The 21095-nt window shown below is 41.4% G+C and overlaps 2 protein-coding genes across 2 annotated transcripts; both read left to right on the top strand.

The window, feature by feature from the left end:
- The first annotated feature begins 3221 nt into the window (after positions 1-3221).
- Positions 3222-16532, top strand: LOC145903951 (uncharacterized). Its single transcript, XM_082992146.1, has 42 exons — positions 3222-3403; positions 5425-5496; positions 5556-5645; positions 5729-5773; positions 5834-5878; positions 5939-6001; positions 6075-6155; positions 6211-6288; positions 6359-6421; positions 6491-6526; positions 6602-6643; positions 7533-7616; positions 8102-8128; positions 8190-8243; positions 8302-8364; positions 8429-8476; positions 8544-8651; positions 8723-8936; positions 9008-9280; positions 9358-9545; positions 9718-9808; positions 9869-9926; positions 9993-10201; positions 10272-10382; positions 10468-10670; positions 10734-10884; positions 10961-11074; positions 11141-11371; positions 11437-11619; positions 11686-11838; positions 11906-12078; positions 12142-12349; positions 12440-12624; positions 12685-12835; positions 13046-13179; positions 13284-13428; positions 13539-13766; positions 13832-14044; positions 14213-14362; positions 14492-14634; positions 14886-15058; positions 15120-16532. Exons 1-42 carry the CDS (start codon positions 3317-3319, stop codon positions 15319-15321), a joined length of 5370 nt encoding a protein of 1789 aa, XP_082848272.1. The 5' UTR covers positions 3222-3316; the 3' UTR covers positions 15322-16532.
- A 357-nt stretch (positions 16533-16889) lies between these two features.
- Positions 16890-20958, top strand: LOC145902903 (anosmin-1-like). Its single transcript, XM_082990992.1, has 14 exons — positions 16890-17005; positions 17070-17133; positions 17192-17325; positions 17433-17610; positions 17667-17816; positions 17875-17970; positions 18293-18422; positions 18548-18676; positions 19286-19510; positions 19577-19693; positions 19758-19855; positions 20124-20304; positions 20385-20572; positions 20787-20958. The coding sequence occupies exons 1-14, from the start codon at positions 16890-16892 to the stop codon at positions 20904-20906; spliced, it is 1926 nt and encodes a 641-aa protein (XP_082847118.1). The 3' UTR covers positions 20907-20958.
- Positions 20959-21095: the final 137 nt, after the last annotated feature.

Genomic DNA, 21095 nt, shown 5'->3' with positions numbered 1-21095 from the left:
ATCAAGTAATTCAACAAATACAAATGGGATTACGAAACCATGTCTTGATTTACTGCCAAATAAAGAGGACCTGTTTGCATCACGAATGTTGGTAGGAACTTCACACCCAACTGATAAGTAGCTCAGTTTGCCGGGTCGCATTTTTCCAGGTTACGGCAACAAAGACATCATGCTGTGATAAGCTCGATCAAGAGGAAACCTTAAATGCAAGTTTCTCTTAGGTTTTCCCTACTCTTAAATCAAGATCAAAGGTTTTGCTTAAAATGCGTGAGACAATTCAATGTCCTGTTGAAGAATCAAGTCCTGTTATTTTTTCACATTCGTTTTAACGTTTTATTCCCCTTCGTGAGAAATATGGCGGCACATCGGGTTTTCCACTCCCTATACCGATTACGCGCAACCTCAGTTTACAGCGAATCTGTGTTTTTGCAGATGAAAGTCGGCCACTGAAACATGAGCCTCCTTTCGAACTGCTGATAACAGGTCTGCTAGGGTGGGCTGATTTTGTGGCTCCAGTCATTTAACATGTCGTCTCCTACTTCCCTGACAACACTGTGATGAACCCTATTATCCCAATTCAAAGATCCCCAGAAACCATTTGGGTTATTTTCTCATTATAGAACCGTTTGTTTTTTACTCAGATGTAATATTTTATAATAAATATTAATGCTCAAAAAACCTTGCCGTGTGACAGGTAATAGGTCGATTTAATCATACATACGTCAACTTATCAACAAAGGAAAAAAAACTTGAAAATACTATTGACGTTTGCAGCACAAAAAAACTGGGCCAGTTGACGAGCAGTGTGTCAAACGTGAGAAGTGCTGAGTTTTTATGATGGTTGTCACATACGACCCAATAACGGTTACTGGACTATAACTCGCGTTTGCTATTGACCCATTTGTGTCGTGCGGGTCTGTCATCACGTGAAGCGTGTTGCGCATCTCTTCTCACAAGTTTCACTATGATTGTCACACGATGTCTGTTAACGTTATAACAATGGGGCATCCTACCCGCTGCGGCACGTTCAAAAGTTGATTGTCGAGTAAACGTTTGATTGTTCTCTTCGATTGCAGCCACCTGGGCATGTGACCTACAAAGGTGTTGAAAACGTTTCTGTCTTGGGCAAAAAGTTTGGACAAAAAAATCTCTAGAGACAAATGATAAAATGTACCACATTTTACGCATTCCTTGTTCCGATAAGATGCTACACGCGCGCCAACCCAAAATAGACATTATGAGAAAGTTCTACACTGGCCTCGTGTAAACGCCCAGCGTAGTCTGTACAGTCGGAGAAAAGAGGCGAAACAGAAATTGGGCCAGACTTTCTTTGATTTGTCGCTAACCGACTTTGCTTGTCGCGACATTGGGTAGCTTTTGTGATTGCTTTTCATGGCTTTTGCGTCATGGTTTCGCCCACTTTACCTGGGTGTGTAGATAGGGTTTAATCTAACCGAAGAGCAAGTCGTCAGCCCACGGTTTCCGGTGTGGGTTTTGAGTACGTCGCCGCGGAATATTTTCTGGCGGAAGAGAGCGGGTCTACCTGCTGGGTGCGCCTCTGTCAACAGTACGAAAAGAAAGCCATCGCGACTCGGTTGAATGCTTGCCGGAGGCGCATATGCAAACACTGCATTGCTCTTTCGTGTTTATTATTATGATTTTAGTGCAGAAATCGTTTTTACCCCGGAGTGTATTTGTCTTTTGCGCTATCAAACTCCTTGAGCCAATTCAAGCCGCGTCATACAACCACATGTCCCGTTTTGTTAAACTTTGACCGCTCTTAAATCATTATTGTTATGTTTTGTGGGGCAAACTTTTGTGGGAGACATTTTGCAGATGGATCAAAACAATGCAAAAATTGACAGAATTTAGTAGTTTAGATTAAGAAACCATGTCTCATTTTCAAAAATGGAGTTTTGAGAAAGGGTGATTCGTGCTCCCACGCTGGTCCATTACACTGCCTGTCTATGCGGAAGTTCAACCCTACAGACAACGAATTTTCCACCTGGATAAACGCAGTTTTTGAATCAAAAAGGTAGAAATCGTGAGTAAACTTGTTTTCGAACCACTTGATTTTGCACACGAATCGCACAGGCTGAAGCCACAATAGCCATGTATGCCCGCCAGGAAACATGTCTAACCAACATCCTCGGAACGCTCTTCGGCTGATAGCGCCTTGTGGTGACGTAATTACTGTCTGCGGAGAAGATGACCCTGACATTAACAGACGGGATATCGTCCTTGCTTTAAACCTAGTTTTTTGTTTGACTTTTAATTTTATGTTGGAGGAGCGAAATCGTGAACTTGTTTTAAAAAATTTGCGTGTGATTAGACGATTAATAAGAATATCTCGGTGTTTGCAAAACTAACGATTTTTTAGAATCAGATTCGCTCTAAACCGGTTAAAAGGACCACAATTAGTGGTACATCGAGTCCATCACTTTTACCTGTCGCCAACCGCAATAAAAGTTTCAGTCAAATGATTGAAAACAGTATTGAACGTAAACGTCAAAGTAACCTGCTTGGTCGGTTTCCGGCCTAAACGTTCGTCTGCCTTTAAATCTAAATATCATGGATGATGCAGCTCCGTTTCTCTTGCGGAGAGTTAGCCTTCGTTTTCTTTCGGATATTTCTGAAGAGCAAGGCACGTCTTACCAAACATATTAAAGTTGATTGTTGTCACAGGCCAACAGCGACAAGGAAAGTAGACCAAATCTTTGAGAGTGCGTGTTTTTTCGCAGCTGTCTTACCTGCTAAAGATCGAGTTTAATTTTGTTGTCATTTGTACAAACGGGATTGAACGTGTAGACAACCGGGTGGCTCGCATTATGATAGTTTCTTTGTTTAAATACAGCTGTGTAGCTGAGAGATGTTTAAGTCTTTCGAAAAAACTTCGCTGGTTTCTTATTTGTGAGCGCACCGGGATGTCAAATAGAGAACCTGGGAGTTGCTGCATATTTGCTGTCGACTCTCCCCTTTCTCTCTTAAATGAGCTCTCTCTTTTACTCTTTGTGTAGTGGACCGAAACGTTCATTCCTCGCCTTTGCTCCTCTTTCTCTCGCTGAGACATAGATAGCTTTCAGACACTACCAATGAAGGAAAGCCTTCGTGGGCACAGACTGAGCCCGCTGCCGCGAACAAGCTTCAGTTGTCTCGATGTTGCAGGGCGCTTTTGTGAATCCCCGCCGGGTGTTGAAGGACGTCTCAATTCTGTTATAACTGTAAATTTGTGATTAAAGTTATAAGTTTTTGCAGTCCTTAGCATTTGATTATAACAGGTCGATAAGTTGGCATAGTTTAGTGAACTGTTAACGCCATGGAGGCAGGAAAGGGTCGTTTTACAACTGCGGCGTTTGGGGCTCTATGGTTGCTTATCATTGTGGCCACATCAACAACAGCAAAAGTAAGTACATAACTTAAAGCAAAACATACAGTGAAAACCTTCCAATGTCCACCTTAAATTTGACACGTTTTTGTATTTTTAACTAAAAATCGATTTTGTGTAAAGAATAGTTTTTGACTATTAATCAAAATTTGATATATGTGCCTTCTGGGTGGTGGCGCTGACAACTTTGTTTACAATGGCACGTATGTGTTTGCGCAAAATCGTCGTCCTTTTCATTCATTAGACGGTTTTCAATCAGTTTTGCGTTGTTTATGCGTATATTGTCATAGCATTATTGTCAACTGACCAAAGACTAAGGCCGGGTCCACACTCACGCTTTGCGCCGGCGGATTCATTGTTTGTTTCATTGTCCCGAACGTACGCCCGCACGCCGCCGTATAATGAAACAAACAAAGAATCCGCCGGCGCAAAGCGTGAGTGTGGACCCGGCCCAAGGATGTTACAATTTGTTATAAATTGTTTTTGTAATATTTTATTCTCAACCAAATCCTGCAGTTTTTTTCCCCGCATGATTGTTCCCTTCATGGTCTGATTTGTATGTTCAAACGCAAGACATGTGACGAAACCATAAAACATACCTTCTAACAGGCGCACGTGCTGTGAAATTCGTTGCGAAAAGTGTAACGAATTGTTTGATAGCTTTTACACGTAATCCCCTCTGTTGTCAATTTCCCCCTATTAACAACACAACCAATCAGTTTACAGCTTTGCCGCTATCCCGCAATGCGCCAATTTGTTTACGACGTTGTATACGTCATGGTGACGTTGTAAGTTACAAATAATACACTGCGGTTAAAATCCACCTGTAGTTGTGAACATGCATGAAAACCTCGTTTTGCTGCAAATCCGAACGAAAGGAGCAAGTTGTTAAATTTATTGTTGGTATGCTAATGACCAATATACTTTACTGCTTTTCAAAAGTCACTGCTTGACCTAATTGAGTCGTGCGAACGAAATGTCACATCTTAAAGGCCACATAAATCTAACGACATAATTAAACTATGGGCATAAAACTCCAGGCTTGTTAATTGTTGTAACGTTTTATAAATTTTGCATATTGGTTAGTATTTTTTCAAAAGCTGTATATTGGTGACAAAATCGAGTATCGTAATCGTACCTAAACCCAGCAATATCAATTACGTTGCTTAAAATATTTGCCTGCGCAGTTGCAACAGCACTGCACAAAACGTAAAAAAAGCGCTGAAATTGTTTATAATTTCAATGGGCGCAAATCTGATACAGGTTGCAATTAAGCAGCGCCAACATGCTGCAGTTAATTATTACTCGCAAAAATAAAAAGAGGGGAAATTAACGCCATTAGTGGCACTTACATACTTTTTCCTTGTACGGTGCGGTTCGCTATTGTATATGTTTACCTTTGCTTGCACAAGGGATTTTTGATCTGATTTATTTTCTTTTTTATCTTAAAGTGTGGTTTGGTTTTGACATTATGCCACAAACAAGATTTCAAATTCGTGTTAATGTGTCATTGGCTCTTGAAATTACGTTATTATCAGAAAGGTAATTTGGTCCGAGTTGAAACGTTTAAATCATGGGCGTCACTCAATTTCAACTAGAAAACGGAAACAAATTGATGGTTTGCCTACTTACTCGTACCCCGAAATTAAACGTCTGGGTTGGGCCCACTTTAATTGGGTGGACGTCTGGTCGAACGTCCGCAGCCACTTAAAACCGTGTGAAATAGCGGGAGAAAGTTCAACTACGCCTTTGTATTCCTATTGCTTGACAGGGATAATCATTGGCCACAACGGAAACGAAGTGTTGATTAGCGAACGACAAAACGTCGCCACACCCTGGCAATTTAATGCAATCAACTATATCCATCTGACATAATAATATCAAAGAAGTAATTGAAGCAAATACAACTTATTGCTTCCTGCATTCGAGGATTGCAAACTTTCCCAAATTATTACGTCATTATATGGAATAATTGTTTACTATTGTGTATGTTTACTTTCTGGAAAATTCCCAAATTAGAAACTAGTTTTTTTTTCTAGTCGGTCAAATATGGAGGTTTTGGAGATTGTGGTGGACCCAAGATTTATTGCAATGCATCCAAGGGGGAACAGGTTTGATGCTCAACTTTTTGTAAAAGTTTTATTGGAAAAAGTATTTTTACGTTTTGTAGGGTGTCAGAGGATATCCTGGTATGGATGGCCCTCCCGGGCTTCCTGGATTCCCGGGGCCAGAAGGCCCTCTGGGACCAAGAGGACCTATGGTAAATATTGGTCAAATGTTTGTTTCAGTAAAGGATTCTTACTAATAGTGTAGCAATGTGTAAATGTAATTTGTACTTGACAGGGTGAGCCAGGTGCTGATGGAGAGCAAGGCATGAAAGGCGAAAGGGTTAGCTATTCTTGATCAGTTTTTAATTTGTTTAGCTTATGTGGCAACACGTATTTTTAGGGATCCCAAGGATCACATGGCTATCCAGGAACTCCCGGAATTCCAGTAAGTTTAAATCAATATATTCTATTCTTTAATGCACAGTACCCTTACTATCAATTTTAGGGTATCCCAGGACAGATGGGACCACCTGGGCCCTATGGCATTCCAGGATGTAATGGAACTAAGGTAAAATTTGTCTTCATTTTTGTATAATGTACAAAGCACTGCTGCCTTTTTACTTTGTAATGATACATTTTAGGGAGAAGATGGACCCATTGGACCATCTGGTGTGCCAGGTGGGCATGGTAGACCTGGAAAACCAGGAAACCAGGGCATGAAAGTATGACTATTGTATTTTAAATAAAACATGTTTTCTAATTTTATTCATTTTACAGGGTGAGCCTGGTGAAGTAATTAACTTGGTTCCTGGCAAAAAAGGTGAACCTGGTCTAGAAGGGAAACCAGGACCACAGGTATAGAATTCTTTAAATGTGTTTTACAAAAAGCAAGTAAATGTAAATCTATTGTACTTTATACTTTTAGGGATTAATGGGTGAAGATGGGTTGCCTGGACCCCAAGGTCCCTACGGGCGCCCTGGACCACCAGTAAGTATGCATGCACTGAATTTGTGAATAAAGCTTGTTTAGTTCTTAATATATTTTTGTTGCTTTTAGGGCCCCCCTGGACCTCAAGGTATCCCAGGAGAAAAGGTTGGTGTTGGGTTGAAAGTGTTTATTTCACATTTTTTGGTTATTTTGTCCCGTCTAATCTAATGTATTGCTTAGGGTGTCATGGGAGCAGGATTATATGGAGCTCCAGGTGAAAAGGTAAGTCGGATTAATGTTGCAATACTTTCAATTTGCCTAAACAGTAATAAAGTTATTTTGCATAAATACACAAAACTATCACATTCTACAAAGTTGATTGTCATTTACGTAAACTTTTTGACCTCGGGGTTTGATTTGCTTTGAATAATTTCTATTAATTTTGTTTCAAGCTTAAGTGGTCATAGCAAATTTTCTGGCCAATTTCTTTTTAAAGATCTTGATGCATGGCTTTAATGGTGTTTAATTAATAACGCAATATTAAATGTTTAAATGCTTTTTGACTCTATAAGTGTAAAATGCAATAGTGGAGTGGCCTTAGAAATTTGGACTATCATATTAAAACTACTAATTTAATACTGCCAATTTACTTTCTTCTCATTGCTTTGATTTAAACAAAACCTAATTTTTAAATTGTTTGTAATTAAATGGCTGTATTATTTTCTTTTTTGCTTGCTTTTGCCACAAAAATCTGCTGCTTCTGCTGTGCATGGCTTAAATGAAGGGCGAACCAGGGGTGCCTGGCAGTTCTGGACTACCTGGACAACTTGATGCACAAGCCGGTCGGATCGAGAATTATATTGTGGGTGAACATTATTGCAACTTTTTTAAGCATAATATGCATGTGCAAACAAACCCCAATGATGCAATAGCTAACAGGTTTGGATGGCAGACAGTACAATGACAATCTGTTTTGTATGAAATCTGGTTGAACTGTGCACATAGATTTGTCTTAACAACATAAAAACAGTTTAACACATGTACATCCTACAAAGCAGCACAATTAGTTGACAACACAAAACAAATCACACATGTCAAAAGTATCTAAATTGTCTTACTGCATTAAATATGATTTCAATTTGGCTTATGCTCAAAAAGTATGAACAACTAGGGTGAATCTGGTGTTCCAGGGCCACCAGGTGGTCAAAAAGAAGAAAGTAGTCAACCATCTGAAGGAATAATAACTCAACCAAAGGTAAGTGAGGCTCTGTATCTTGACTTGCAGGTAATTAAATGGAGAAAAAGCTTCTTCATCTCATCTTTCTTGACTGCAAAAAAACGCATTCTGTGATGCATCGTTTTTTTTGGCGTGGATAAAGCAAACACTAACAATATGTCTTTGATATAATTGGTTTTCAGGATGATTATAGTTGGTTGAAGTATGCTGTGATAAGTACTATAACGTGTGGCTTTTGAGGATCATGAACAACTTCAAAAAATTCAACCAGCACATGTGTTTGTCATTTTTCATGTGAATCACTGTGTATTTTATCTAAATTATTTCAAATTTGGGGTTTGTTTGTATCATGTATTTTTGTTTTATATTACACCTTGGTAATTGTTACAAGAATTCCTTTGTAGTTTTTTTCGGTATGTGATGTTTTAATATAATCATGTCTAACATATTAACCTATTTATTGCAAGAATTTTTTTTAAAGTTTTGCATTAATTTTGTTGCAGGGTCCACCAGGTCTAGAAGGTGAAACAGTAAGTACATACCATCTAAATATAATAAGAACAACAAATAATCTGTTTCTTCATTATTCAGGGTGAAAAAGGACAAGTTGGAGAAAAAGGTTACCGTGGAGAACCTGGTGTACCAGTAAGTAATTTTTATGACTCCGCATTGTATCCTGGTGTAACTGGAAAATTTCATTCAGGGATTGCAAGGCATGAAAGGAGCTAAGGGCGGCAAGGGAGAACGTGGACCCATTGGTCCTCAGGTATGTTGCTATATTTTAGGAAGTCAGTCATTTAAGTATTGTTCAACTGTGTTGTTTAATGCAGAGTACTAAAGTTGGAAAACCAGGTGTACCAGGAACCAACGGATTTCCGGTAATTTGCCATTAAATGTTTAATTTCCTAAACTTCTTGTTGTGTATCATTAAATTCATATGGTTAGGGAGAAAAAGGTTCCCGTGGCTTTCAAGGTTATCCTGGCACAAATGGTCACAAAGGTGGTAAGGGTGAAACTGGAATCAGTGGACCACCAGGTTCAACAGGCCTTCCTGTAAGTCAACATGTTTTAGTCATAGTAATTTGATTAGGATAAGTGGGTTGTTAATTATATTTTAAATGCAGGGCGAAAATGGTCGGGCAGGTGGTGTTGGTGCTCCGGGTGAAAGAGGACCCCTTGGAGCAAAGGGTGACATGGGATTCCCTGGTATGAATGGCTTAAATGGCATTAAAGGTTCACCAGGTCTACCAGGGCCACAGGGTGAGCAAGGAGAACAAGGTCATCCAGGATTTGGACTTGATGGTCAACCTGGAGAGTCAGGGACACCTGGCAGTGCTGGTAATTGAATAATATTATCATTAGTGGTAAATTTTAAAGAAAAAACGCTAACAATAGTTGTTTGTCCACAGGCCTACCTGGGCGCCATGGGCCACAAGGGCCACAAGGAGCTGCTGGAGAGAAGGGTGACCAGGGTGCAACTATAATTGGACCACCAGGTGAAGATGGAAGATCGGGACAAAATGGTCAGCCTGGACTTCCAGGACCAGCTGGTCCGAAGGGAGAATCTGGCCAGGATGCATTTATTTCTGCAAGTGACGTGGAAAACATGGTTACTCCTGGAGACACTGGTTTACCTGGACCACCAGGTCCACCTGGTGCGTCGGGACAATCTGGTGCCATAGGTAAATTTTTTAGCCCAAATTTTGCTGCTGGTTTTGTACATGGAATTTTTGCTGAATTGTTCTGTGAAAAACATTAGGTGACACAGGTCCTCGGGGTAGTAAAGGAGAAGAGTGTGGCGTCTGCCTGCCGGGACCAAAAGGAGAGCGGGGAGAGATGGGAGAACCAGGAACACCAGGAAGACATGGGGAAATGGGCAGTCATGGTGCCATGGGTGAAAAGGGACAGAAGGGTTTTCCAGGATTTGCTGGACTTTCTGGCAATCAGGTTTTTGTTTGTCTGTTAGAGATATGTTCCATCACAACATTGTTTGCATTGATTATCTATACTGTTGGACTACAGTATCTAAAATTTAGGAAAACATAAAGTTCACCGTGTTGGAGATTTCATTTAGGTTATTGCTGTATACAGCAATAAAATCATGATATTGTATTTCTAGGGAAGACCCGGACCTGAAGGACCGGTTGGTGCGCCTGGAGCAAAGGGAAATACTGGTGAACTAACTCTTATAAGGATAAAGGGTGAAAGAGGTAAGGCCAATAACCCGCATGTTTTTGTACTTACTATTGACACTTTGTGTATTATTTTAGGATCATCTGGATCCACCGGACCTGCTGGAGAACCCGGCATTAACGGACCACCCGGAAGGTAGAACAGAAAAACGATACGTATATTTAGTTGGTCTATAAAACAGGACTTTTTTATTCTCAAAAGAAATGGAGTTGAAGGAGAAACTGGAGCCAAGGGACAAAAAGGCGAGATTGGGGCACCAGGAGACCAAGGTCTTGCTGGTGAAACTGGTGACACTGGTCCAAGTGGTTTGCCCGGAATTAACGGACGCGACCTTCCTGGTGATAAGGGAGAGCAAGGAGTCCGAGGAGAACCGGGAGACTTTGGACCAATTGGGGTACCGGGTCAAAGAGGTAAATGATTGTTTAATTCACCACGTTCAAAAATATTTTGCAATGTTTACAAAAAAGCATTTTTGTGTAGGCGCAAAGGGAGAGCCTGCAGTTGCCATCACCGTTGCTGGTGATAAGGGTGAAAAAGGCGAACAAGGCAGAATTGGACTACCAGGAATTCCTGGAGAACGTGGCAACGAAGGTAAGTGTTTCAAAACATGGAGTATCTTTCAAAACATGGAGTTCATTAGAATGCACATGAACTAATTTTGTCGGCTTATGTGCAGGTGCCAATGGATTGCCCGGCGAAGCAGGTTTCGCTGGGGAAAAGGGTGTTGCTGGTCCCCCTGGCCCAATTGGACGTAGCGTTCGTGGCATGACTGGTGAAAAAGGTTTACCTGGCCCACAGGGAAATCCTGGATATCCTGGCGAACAAGGCCCACCCGGATATGATGGCATGAGTGGCATGGATGGATTTCCCGGTGCCAAGGTATAACTATTGCAATATGTGCACAATTCAAGAAAAACATTTACAATTTTTCCCACTACAAAGGGTGAAAGTGGAGTGGGTTACCCTGGACCCCCTGGACCTGACGGAGAGCAAGGAGAAATTGGGCCAATTGGACCACAAGGAGAGCGTGGGAGAACAGGAAGAGAGGGACCCCAAGGATCAGTCGGGTTACCTGGCCGAGATGGATTGGACGGTAGGGAATAAGAACCTCGCAGATATTCTTATATTTGTAACCAGACTAATGATTATCACATTTCATCTCATGTTAGGTGAAACCGGTCCACAAGGACGAACTGGAGCACCTGGGGTAAAAGGGGAATCTGGCGATGCTATTGTTGGACCTCAGGGTCGTCAAGGACCGAGGGGTTTGCTCGGAGAAAGCGGTAAGGAATGGCAATTCAATAAGAGTTTCACAACCTGACACAACTTTTGATGTTTTACATTCGTAGGCTTGCCCGGCGAACGTGGATTTGTAGGTGAGCCCGGGCCACAAGGTGAGGATATCCAAGGAATGAAGGGCGACCAGGGTGAAGCAGGAAGAGAAGGTCCTGGCGGTCTTGTTGGCGAACCTGGTCCATCAGGACCACCTGGTTTTAATGGTAGAGATGGATTAGATGGGTTCCCTGGAGATAAGGGATCAAGTGGAATGAAGGGAGCGCCGGGGACACCTGGGGCACGAGGTAAAACATTTGTAACTTGTATAAAGATGAGGTGAGTATACAAATAGCAAGGGCTGCTTTTTCAGGCTTACCTGGGATAGATGGTGTGCCAGGATTTCAAGGACTGACTGGAGAAACTGGTGAGATTGGTAGCCAAGGTCCGCGTGGAGATCGCGGTTATCCCGGTACCGTTGGAGCAATCGGACAAAAAGGAGAACCAGCTCAGATAGCCGAAAACTTAGTGGCGAATGGCACAAAAGGGGAAAAGGGTATGTTGACTATTTGCAGCAACAAAACATCGGTTTAATAACCGTATCCTTTTATTTCTTGATTAGGTGTAAACGGTATATCTGGACTTCCCGGTATTAATGGTCAGGAGGGCGAAATTGGAGCTAAAGGAGCCAGAGGTTTACCTGGGCAAAAGGGCGAGAGAGGTTTTACTGGACAAACAGGATTAGATGGATTACAAGGCAACGATGGTCTGCCTGGTTGGTATTCGTGAACATATGGTTATCAAAAGTATTTGTTGGTTTATTGTTATGTTTTGGTTTTTAGGTCAAAAAGGTGTCAAAGGTGAGATCGGCATGCCAGGCGTGGCCGGAAAGGATGGAGAGAGAGGCGGAAGAGGATTTAACGGACAGCCTGGTAGAATTGGGCCGGTTGGTCCTCTCGGCGAAAAAGGAGATACCAGTCAAATTGCAGGCCAACCAGGACGCCCTGGACCCCCTGTATGACAAATATTTCATTTTGTTCATTGGTTCTTTAAATTCCCAACCTCTGTTATGGTGTAGGGTCAAGACGGTTTGGATGGACAGTCTGGTGTACAGGGAGAGGTTGGACCTCCTGGCGAACATGGGCAGAACGGCGAGCCTGGAGTAAAAGGAGATAAAGGAAGTCAAGGACCCACTGGTTTTATTGGACAGCGCGGACCCAAGGGTGCAACTGGCGAGCGCGGTGCCACAGGGTTACCTGGAATTGACGGACTAACTGGGGAGTCTGGTGAGTACAACAGTGCACTTTTTGTCGAATCAGGCGTTGATTAGTATTTTATTGGATTAATAAATCGTCAACATACCATCATTTGTGCAGGTCTGAATGGCTTGACTGGCGAAACGGGAGCCTCTGGAAGACCTGGTTTGTCTGGAAATGATGGTTTGTCCGGCCAACCCGGACCCCGAGGTTTCCCGGGTGAATCAGTTGCCGGCCCTCCTGGTCGCCCAGGTGGTTTGGGATTTGTTGGAGAAACTGGTCCGCAAGGTCAACAAGGAAACCCGGTTAGTTTCACGTTGAATAGATAGGTTGAACAATATTTCTGACAACTTGGGATCTTTCAGGGTTTACCTGGTTTAACTGGAGAAGCAGGAGAAACTGGTCCGCAGGGAGAGAAGGGTGAGATCGGCCCACCTGGACCACAAGGAGTTCGTGGGTATTCTGTAAAGGGAGCAAAAGGTGAAGAAGGAAGGCCAGGACTCTCCGGTGAAACAGGCACGTATTGCGCACAATATACTCACTAGAACGTAACAATTGACAGATATTGAGCAGTTGAATATTCAAATATTCTGGGGTTGAAGCGGTTTTGTGTTTCAATGCTATGTCTTCTCAGTTTATTTTTATTGATTAGTTTATTATTTTGCACTCACTATTAAATGTTGCATTTTGTGCTCGGCACGACTTAATGCAGATATTTACTGGTAGGTTCCATTGGATTACCCGGCGTCGCGGGACCCTCTGGTTTGCCAGGTGCTCAAGGCGAAGATGGACAGAAAGGTGAACAAGGAATTCCTGGGCGTGACGGTCTTGATGGCCCCAAGGGAAATGTTGGCATCCCGGTATGCGTAATATAAACAGCAGATTTTTGTACTCGCTTGTTTTAGATCACACCATGTATAAAATGTGACTACTACTATTGTGTTACAACGTCTTTCTTTTTTAGGGACGCAACGGTCTTGATGGCTTCAATGGCGAAAGCGGTGTTATTGGGGAATCAGGGCTGACTGGTTTACCTGGCCCAATTGGTCCACCGGGCGACATTGGTCTTCCTGGTGTCAATGGATTGGTTGGATTCAAAGGAGAAAAAGGTAAAATCTTGTGCGGCAAACATATTAAAAAAAAGGTTTTTCATACCAAAGCATGTTTATGTTGAATGAAACTGTATCTTGTTTAAACAACAAATGTTGTACTTTTGTAGGTATGACAGGTCTACCTGGTTCAGACGCTCAGCCTATTGTCAGCCAGGGGCGCAACGGTGAGCAAGGTCAAGTTGGGCCACGAGGGCCACGTGGAAGACCTGGTCCACCTGGACCACAAGGTTTCAACGGGCTCGATGGCCAGCCTGGCGAACCGGGACAAGATGGCATGCCGGGTCTTTCTGGCCTTTCGGGTGATACTGGTACACCAGGACCTCAAGGACAAATCGGTAAGTTTTGTTGTTTAATGCCGAAAAGCTTTACTGACGCAACAAGTTGTTTTATGCTGGAACAGGCAACCGCGGGTCACCAGGAGAAAATGGACGACCTGGGCGTGATGGATTACCGGGCGAGGCAGGTCTGTCAGCTCTTTTCCACGGTTACTTCGTTACTCGCCACAGTCAGACTTCTACCGTGCCTGATTGTCCTATGGGAATGAGGCGCTTGTGGAGTGGTTACTCTCTACTTTTCATGCAAGGGAACGAGCGCGGTCACGGTCAAGATTTGGGTACATATTGTGTATTTTTTATTTACCGAATAAATGAACAATGCAGTAAACTGTAATGACCGTTTTGGTTTAGCAGCTGGACTTGCCGTACTGGCCACCAGTTACTTAACATGACAATTTATTTGCATTATTCACACGAATTGTATTGCTAAACCAATATCTGTACAGGAACGGCCGGTTCGTGTCTTCGTCGCTTCAGCACCATGCCCTTCCTTTTCTGTAACGTAAATAACAATTGTCGTGTCGCCTCGAGAAACGATTATTCTTATTGGCTTTCAACCCCTCAGCCCTTCCCAATGTCAATGGAAGCTGTTACAGGTAACCGAGCAGTATTGGTATTAACCTAATGCAGATGACCGCCGACTGCGTAAAATACTCACAGTATACAATAATTTGTGACTTTAACCGTATTGTGGCTAACAGTTGGTTGCGTATGTATTTTTGTAGGAAGTGATATTGAACCCCACATCAGCCGTTGTTCAGTGTGTGAGACCCCGTCCATTACAATTGCTGTTCACTCACAATCTGATATTATCCCCAACTGTCCAGACAACTGGGTCAGCTTGTGGATAGGATACAGTTTCGTCATGGTAAGTCGCAACATCCTTCTGGGAAGTTTGCATTCGTCATAACTTCTTTTCACGGGAGACAACAGTGGTTGATTATTATGAGAGCTCATGTTCGGTTGTCTGCGATACGAGCTTTTATCTCACGAGAAATGTCTGAAGCCAAAACACAGTCGTTGCTTTGTTTGTGGATGACAACTCACCCGCGGCAATATTTCCGCGCTAACTTGAACCAGTCAAAACACATGTCCAAAACAGCGCGCTTCTCTTTTCAGCACACTGGAGCAGGCGCCGAGGGCAGTGGACAATCCCTTCAATCGCCCGGATCGTGTCTTGAGGATTTCCGTGCGGGTCCATTCCTTGAGTGCCACGGCCGGGGAACTTGCAACCAATACGCTAACGGCTACAGCTTCTGGCTTGCTACCATTGGAGTCGACAATCAGTTTGCGTATGTACAACATTCAAAAATGTGTGAACTTGGTGTCAACACAATCCCCGTTGCTTTGCAGTCAACCTCATTCCGAAACCCTGAAAGCCGGCGCCCTACGTCAACGCATCAGTAGATGTCAGGTATGCATGAGAAGTGATGATGCGGTTACTGTCAGCTTCGACGCGGATTCTCTCAACCGACGCCGATCGGCCGACGCTCGTCATCACGGAAGAACGTCACGCCGACATCACGCAAGGGCTGACGTCAGCAGCCAAGGCTGAACACATTCAAAGCCGTTTTCGGCCAACTAACAATGTACCACGGCGCCTAGGACGTATTAATGTTGTGGGTTTTGCGTCCAAGATTTTAATTTACCCTTTCAGTGCTTTAGACAAAATGTTTCCAATACAAAAATACCCGGGTACCAAATCCTTGGGTAACACCATTTGTGTTGGCTATTTAATTGTGTTTTATGCGTTTGAGAATAAGCTTGTTAGCATTAGCGCGTGTGTGATGTTGTTTGTCCCCAAGTGCATTTTGTTATAATCGCAGTCATCGAATTAGGCATGCCACGCGCAGTTTGTAAGCAGTGCATTATCTTTTTTGTGTTGTTATCGTCTTGCTTTCTTGCGAATCTCCCAAGCCTTTTGTTTCGTGCATCAGCATAACGTGAAATCATCAGCATCACTTTAGCGAACGAAACAACCTTAAAACGAATCTTTTTTCCGTTTCCTTGAAGTCAATCTGTTGTTGTATGTTGACTTATTAATACTTAAGCCTTATATTTGTCTCCCATTCTCTTCGAGTGTTTACAACTCTTTCTTCTATAGCTAACACACCTTGTACTGTTAGTTTCTTTTACGCCCAAAGCTTACAACTTACGGTATTTCCCCATTGCATCCTCCTGCTAGCAAATGGTAGAAGCTTTTTTTTTTGTACACCAAGCTAACTAACCCATACTAACCGGCGTCTGCACAGTCACATACCAAAGTTCGTGGTCAGCCACATTGACTTGCGAAGCAGTGTTGCCTTTATGCAAACGTATGTCTTTTAATTTTGTATTCTCCCCTAACCAATCCTTCCACGTGAAACAAGCGCACGGCTAATAAAACTTGATGAAACTAACCCATTTTCCTTTAGGGCTGTTGATTCAACATTTCCCGCCACTCATCATTACAAACCATGCAGTATTAGCGAGCATTTACACCAATTGCTCAAACGACCATCTATATGTACAAATTACATGTTTTCGTATTCCGCCTTTGTACTCCCACTAACCAATTTTTTGCTTAAAACGCTGGAGCAACGATGCTTTGGTCAATGACGCTTATTCCAGTCATCCCTGTTATAACATTATTGTGTGCTTTGCAACAGTCTTGCTCGCTTGCTTGTGTCTTGTTAATGTTATTTTTGAAGACCTTGATCATACATGTCCCACTAGTACACGATGCAGCATTGGATTTTCGTGAATAAATTTTACAGTTCGAACGTTTCTTGGGAAACTGTGACTTGTAAAAGCAAAAAAAACATGCGTATGACACAAAAATTTATAAATGGTTCCATGGCCACTACTGCTTTATCCCTATAAAGCAAAACTATTGTTTGTTGATTAATAGAGTCCGACTATTGGGTCTGCATTTCGTTGATTGATTTATCTGATTGCTTTCAGTGACACAAGCACCTCTGCTAACTGGATTAACGCCCTTTTGGGATTTAACGTCGTGCGATCGCCATACAAAACAAATCGATTCTTCGATCGCAAAACTTTCATGCATTTTGCTAATTGCCCGTGCCGTTTATAGGGTCGGCATATTGTCACTGAATCGCCTGGAAAGGAAGTATTAGAAAGATGGCAATCAGCTTCGCTTTGTTGTATATAACAAGTATACAAATCCTACTACCTGGATGTGTGAGTATGAGGAAATCTGATCACATAATTATGCAAGGGACAAGATGTATATCACGGTTAGCTTCATTACTTGCAACATAGAGCATGGACTGGAAGTAACTTTTGTTCTTATTCGTTCAGTTGTCTGCAGAACTACGCGCAAGAAATTGTTGAAACAAGTTTGTACATAAACAACTTTACCATGGTATGATTCGAAGTTATTATTTATGTGTAGGCGATATCCAATTTTCCGTGTTTCGTAGCTCACCGCACATAAATCTTGCTTGTATTCGCCCTCATCAAACTGTGCATCTTGCGTTAAGCCGTGTTCACACCATTTCCGAACTTTGCCACTCTGTTTGGAATTCTGCAACGGAAATTTACATTGCATGTACAGGTACAAAACTTTCAATTCAAGTGTTATTCCATGGTGAATCAATAATCATAAGAAACTTGAATTTTCCTTTAACAATAAAACTTTAATATATATACTGTTTCTAACAGTTGTGCCTACTTCAGTGATATAAAGGGTTTAAAAATGGGGTTTTGCCCTGCACCAGTTGCTATGATATCCAATGACCATTTGATCACACAAACCTATCCAATTCAAGCTAACTCGTCGATACAACACAAATGTTCAAAATCCTGTCAAAGAGATTATGATTGCAAAAGCAACAGAAAGGTTGGTTATGACAATTGTTGTTCACAATATTTTGACAAACTTTGTTGCTCCACCAGTGTTGTATAATGGATTGCCAGCGAGGTTGTCACCGCCCAGTAATTAGAAAACGGTGGCTTCCAGGAAAACTGAATGAAGGAATTGTTCGAATAAGGGAGAGACCGGATCATCTATCAGCTGTTTTGTATTGGCAAAAGCATAATATGCAGGTTTGTTTCAAAATATTAGGAAATTCACATAAACACAACACACAAACACAACACGCAGAAATTCCCTTCGTGGACGATGTACTTGGTTCAGCAACAGTCCCAGCTCTCCAAAGGCATACCGGGTCGTTTCAGAAAGTGGCAAACAATCATGCAGGTAGTAAACAATTAACGTGAAGCTAAGTCAACCCAGATTTGCTCTGGAATTCCTTGTATGATCTCTATTCTATTTAAAAATTATTAAGGTCGGTATAATGGGAAAGGTTGCTACTACGATAATATTACCCGAAAGGCTTTTGAAAAAAGCTGGATCGATTCACTTAGTGACGGCCCTTGTCACGGCTCTTGTCACGGCTCCCGCATGTTTTATATATTCTATAGTCAAGCCCAACAATATTCACAGATAATAATTTTTTCTGTGATTTTCCTTGTTGTTTTTTGGTTTTCTAAAAAAATCTTGCTTTTGTTATTGCCTATAGACTGCTGACAAAAAACTGACACTGGTCCATCTTCGACGTGGGTATTGGTACAAGTTTCGAGTTGCTCCTGTAAATGTAAATGGCACAAAGGGTTTCACAGAATTGCAAGAACCATTTAAACTTTCTGCAGGTGATTATAGTCGTATTTTTTATATTTTTATTTAACAATGCTAGAATATAAGCTGCGTTTTACTTTCTGAAATCTACCAATTAAAATATAAATGTACAACATCCAATGTAAATGAAATATTTTAGCGCCAAGGCGACCTCCGAAACCAAGTGGTTTTGAGCAAGCAAGCATACGTATTATGAGGGGCGGAAAGTATAATCTCCAGCTGAGATGGAAATTACCAAATCATGCAGACAGTGATTTGCCGATTCGAGGTTCGAATACGGATAAGGTTATTTATATTATAACTCCACTATTTACAAAACTGTTTCAACATTTGAAATTTTACAACATCTATACATCTATATATGACTTTTCAAACACAAACATAGTTTATTGCGCACGCATATATAAGAGACAATATGTTATAAAGATTTGGAAATAAAATTAACAGAAAAAATTTCGATCTGCTCGGATATCTGGGTCAAACTTTGGACTTTAGGCACGTTTCCAAACCGATGATAAATAATAGCGATCGCGAACACAAATACTATTCATCCGTAAATGTCGAACGTGACGCGCCGAAATTCCTCAATAATCCGCCATCCCGGTTAAACTATTCACATGCGCTGCATGTAACTGCAGTTGGTGGGCGCTTTTGCCGACAGGCAGGAAATGAATGTCCCGAACGACGCAAGCTCATGTCTAGAAAGTTTAATCGAGCTTTGCATAGAGAACCATTTCCTTGAATTAAAAGCCTGATACGTTTGAAAATATTTTTAAACACCACGGTATGACAGAAGTTATGGCGTTGTATTTATTTCACTATATATCTTTGATTTTTATTGATTGAAAAACTTCTGGAAGAAATGCATTTGTTTTAGGGTTTCATGTCACGTGGAGTCAGAACGCAAAGAACGGAAAAAAAGTTCGACATTCAGTCAAAAGAAGTTTTTTAAAAGTTCCACCAAAAGCGCGAATTTACAAAAGCACAGTGTGGACAATTTGGATTAAAAAATTACGTCTTTTCGCTCGCTACGACGTATCTGTGGTGACATCTAGTGGTTGGTTCAACAGCACTCTTTTTAGTCAACCAACCACCTTGAATGGTAAAAATAAATTAAATAATATGGATGCAAAATTGTAATTATAAGAGGAATATTTTGTTTGTACAGTGACTTACCCCTATCGAAGACCCAACGAACAAATAACTGGCTTAAATGTGAAAACTCCATTTCTCATTCGCGGAAACACGATCGATGTCAACGTGTCCTGGCATTTTCGGTTTACAGGTTTATTTCTTCACGTCATCCTTTAAAGGGTTAATGGACATGACCTAAAAATATTTGTACACAGAGGCACCAGAGAGCATTGTTCGTTTCATGGTTCAATGGACTCTGCGATCCTGTCTCGATAAAAATATTTCCAAATACACGGAGCAAGATCTAACTGGTGTAAGTTTCCAAAATCATTCTTGGTTGTAGTGTGACAGAATAAACATTTTTTGGTAAATAGGTTAAACATTGTGAAGGTTTACGACCAGCAAATAGTTATGTGAAAATATTAATTATTTGGGTGAGTGTTCTGTATTTCTGTTCTGGTAAGTCAGTAAAGTACAGGTTAGGAATTTCACCTTAAAAACAACACTATAACATATTTGCCCCAATTTTAAAATGTTGGCTTGTAATGTATAAAAACTTACTCACAATACGGTTTATACAGAACGTTGAAATGCTGTTGACAAACCTTCATATGGGATGTAACTACACTGTTTTGATTGAGGCTTGGTACGGATCGTTTCGCAGCCAGTGGTCCGGATCATCTTTCCGGTCTTTCTTTACGCCACCATGCGGCGTTGTTGAGCAATCGTTGACAATCTGCAGCAATGACTCTTGTCGTTTCGGCAAGTTTTAATTATTTTTCGACAAACCACTTTTGTGTGGAAAAGTTTTATTGCAAAAAAGTGATTTCAAAATCTTTCAGGAAAAGTTGATGACAAACCTCGCAACCTTGGGAGAACTCTCCTCAAAACGAAGTCAAGTATTTTAGTAAGTTGGAAAAATCCAAAGTTTACGGAAAACAACAATAGTCAACGGTTGATTGGATATTTTGCATATTACTACCCCCTTGAAAACAAATCAAACTTAACTTGGACAACAATACCAGTAAAGGTAAGGTTTCCGATTTACTGGAATTTAAATAGTTTGCAATTGTGCATTCTATGCGTAGGCTACTTCAAAACAATTTAGACGAGCAACATTGCACAAAGGCATAGAACATTCAAGAGCCCCATAACAGAAAGCAATTATTTAATATTCTGCATTGTCTAAAGTTTCTGTCGTATGCATACCCTTACTTGGCCTTTGTATTTTTTTTTGTCTATAGGGCGTCCCATACTGGAATCTACAGAACATTGACGAAGATACAACTTACAACGTTCACATTCTCCCCGTATTTACGGACCATAAGAATGGATCGGAATCTGTGTTACGCATTTTACCATAAAACATTTGTTGAAGTAATAGGCCTACTACTTTTCGTCATTTTAGTTTGCAGTCTACCGTATTAAACCAACTTATTCGTTGTTAAATGTGCAGTTTTATGCGTGAAACACTTCAGCAACTATTTTCTCTCTTAAACTATCTACACTGCTCTACATCAATATGAATAATGCAATTTGAGGCGTAATTAAAA

The sequence above is a fragment of the Ascidia mentula genome, chromosome 5 (assembly GCF_947561715.1).
Source record: "Ascidia mentula chromosome 5, kaAscMent1.1, whole genome shotgun sequence".
Lineage (NCBI taxonomy): Eukaryota > Metazoa > Chordata > Ascidiacea > Phlebobranchia > Ascidiidae > Ascidia > Ascidia mentula.
This window is presented reverse-complemented; position numbering and strand designations above follow the sequence as displayed.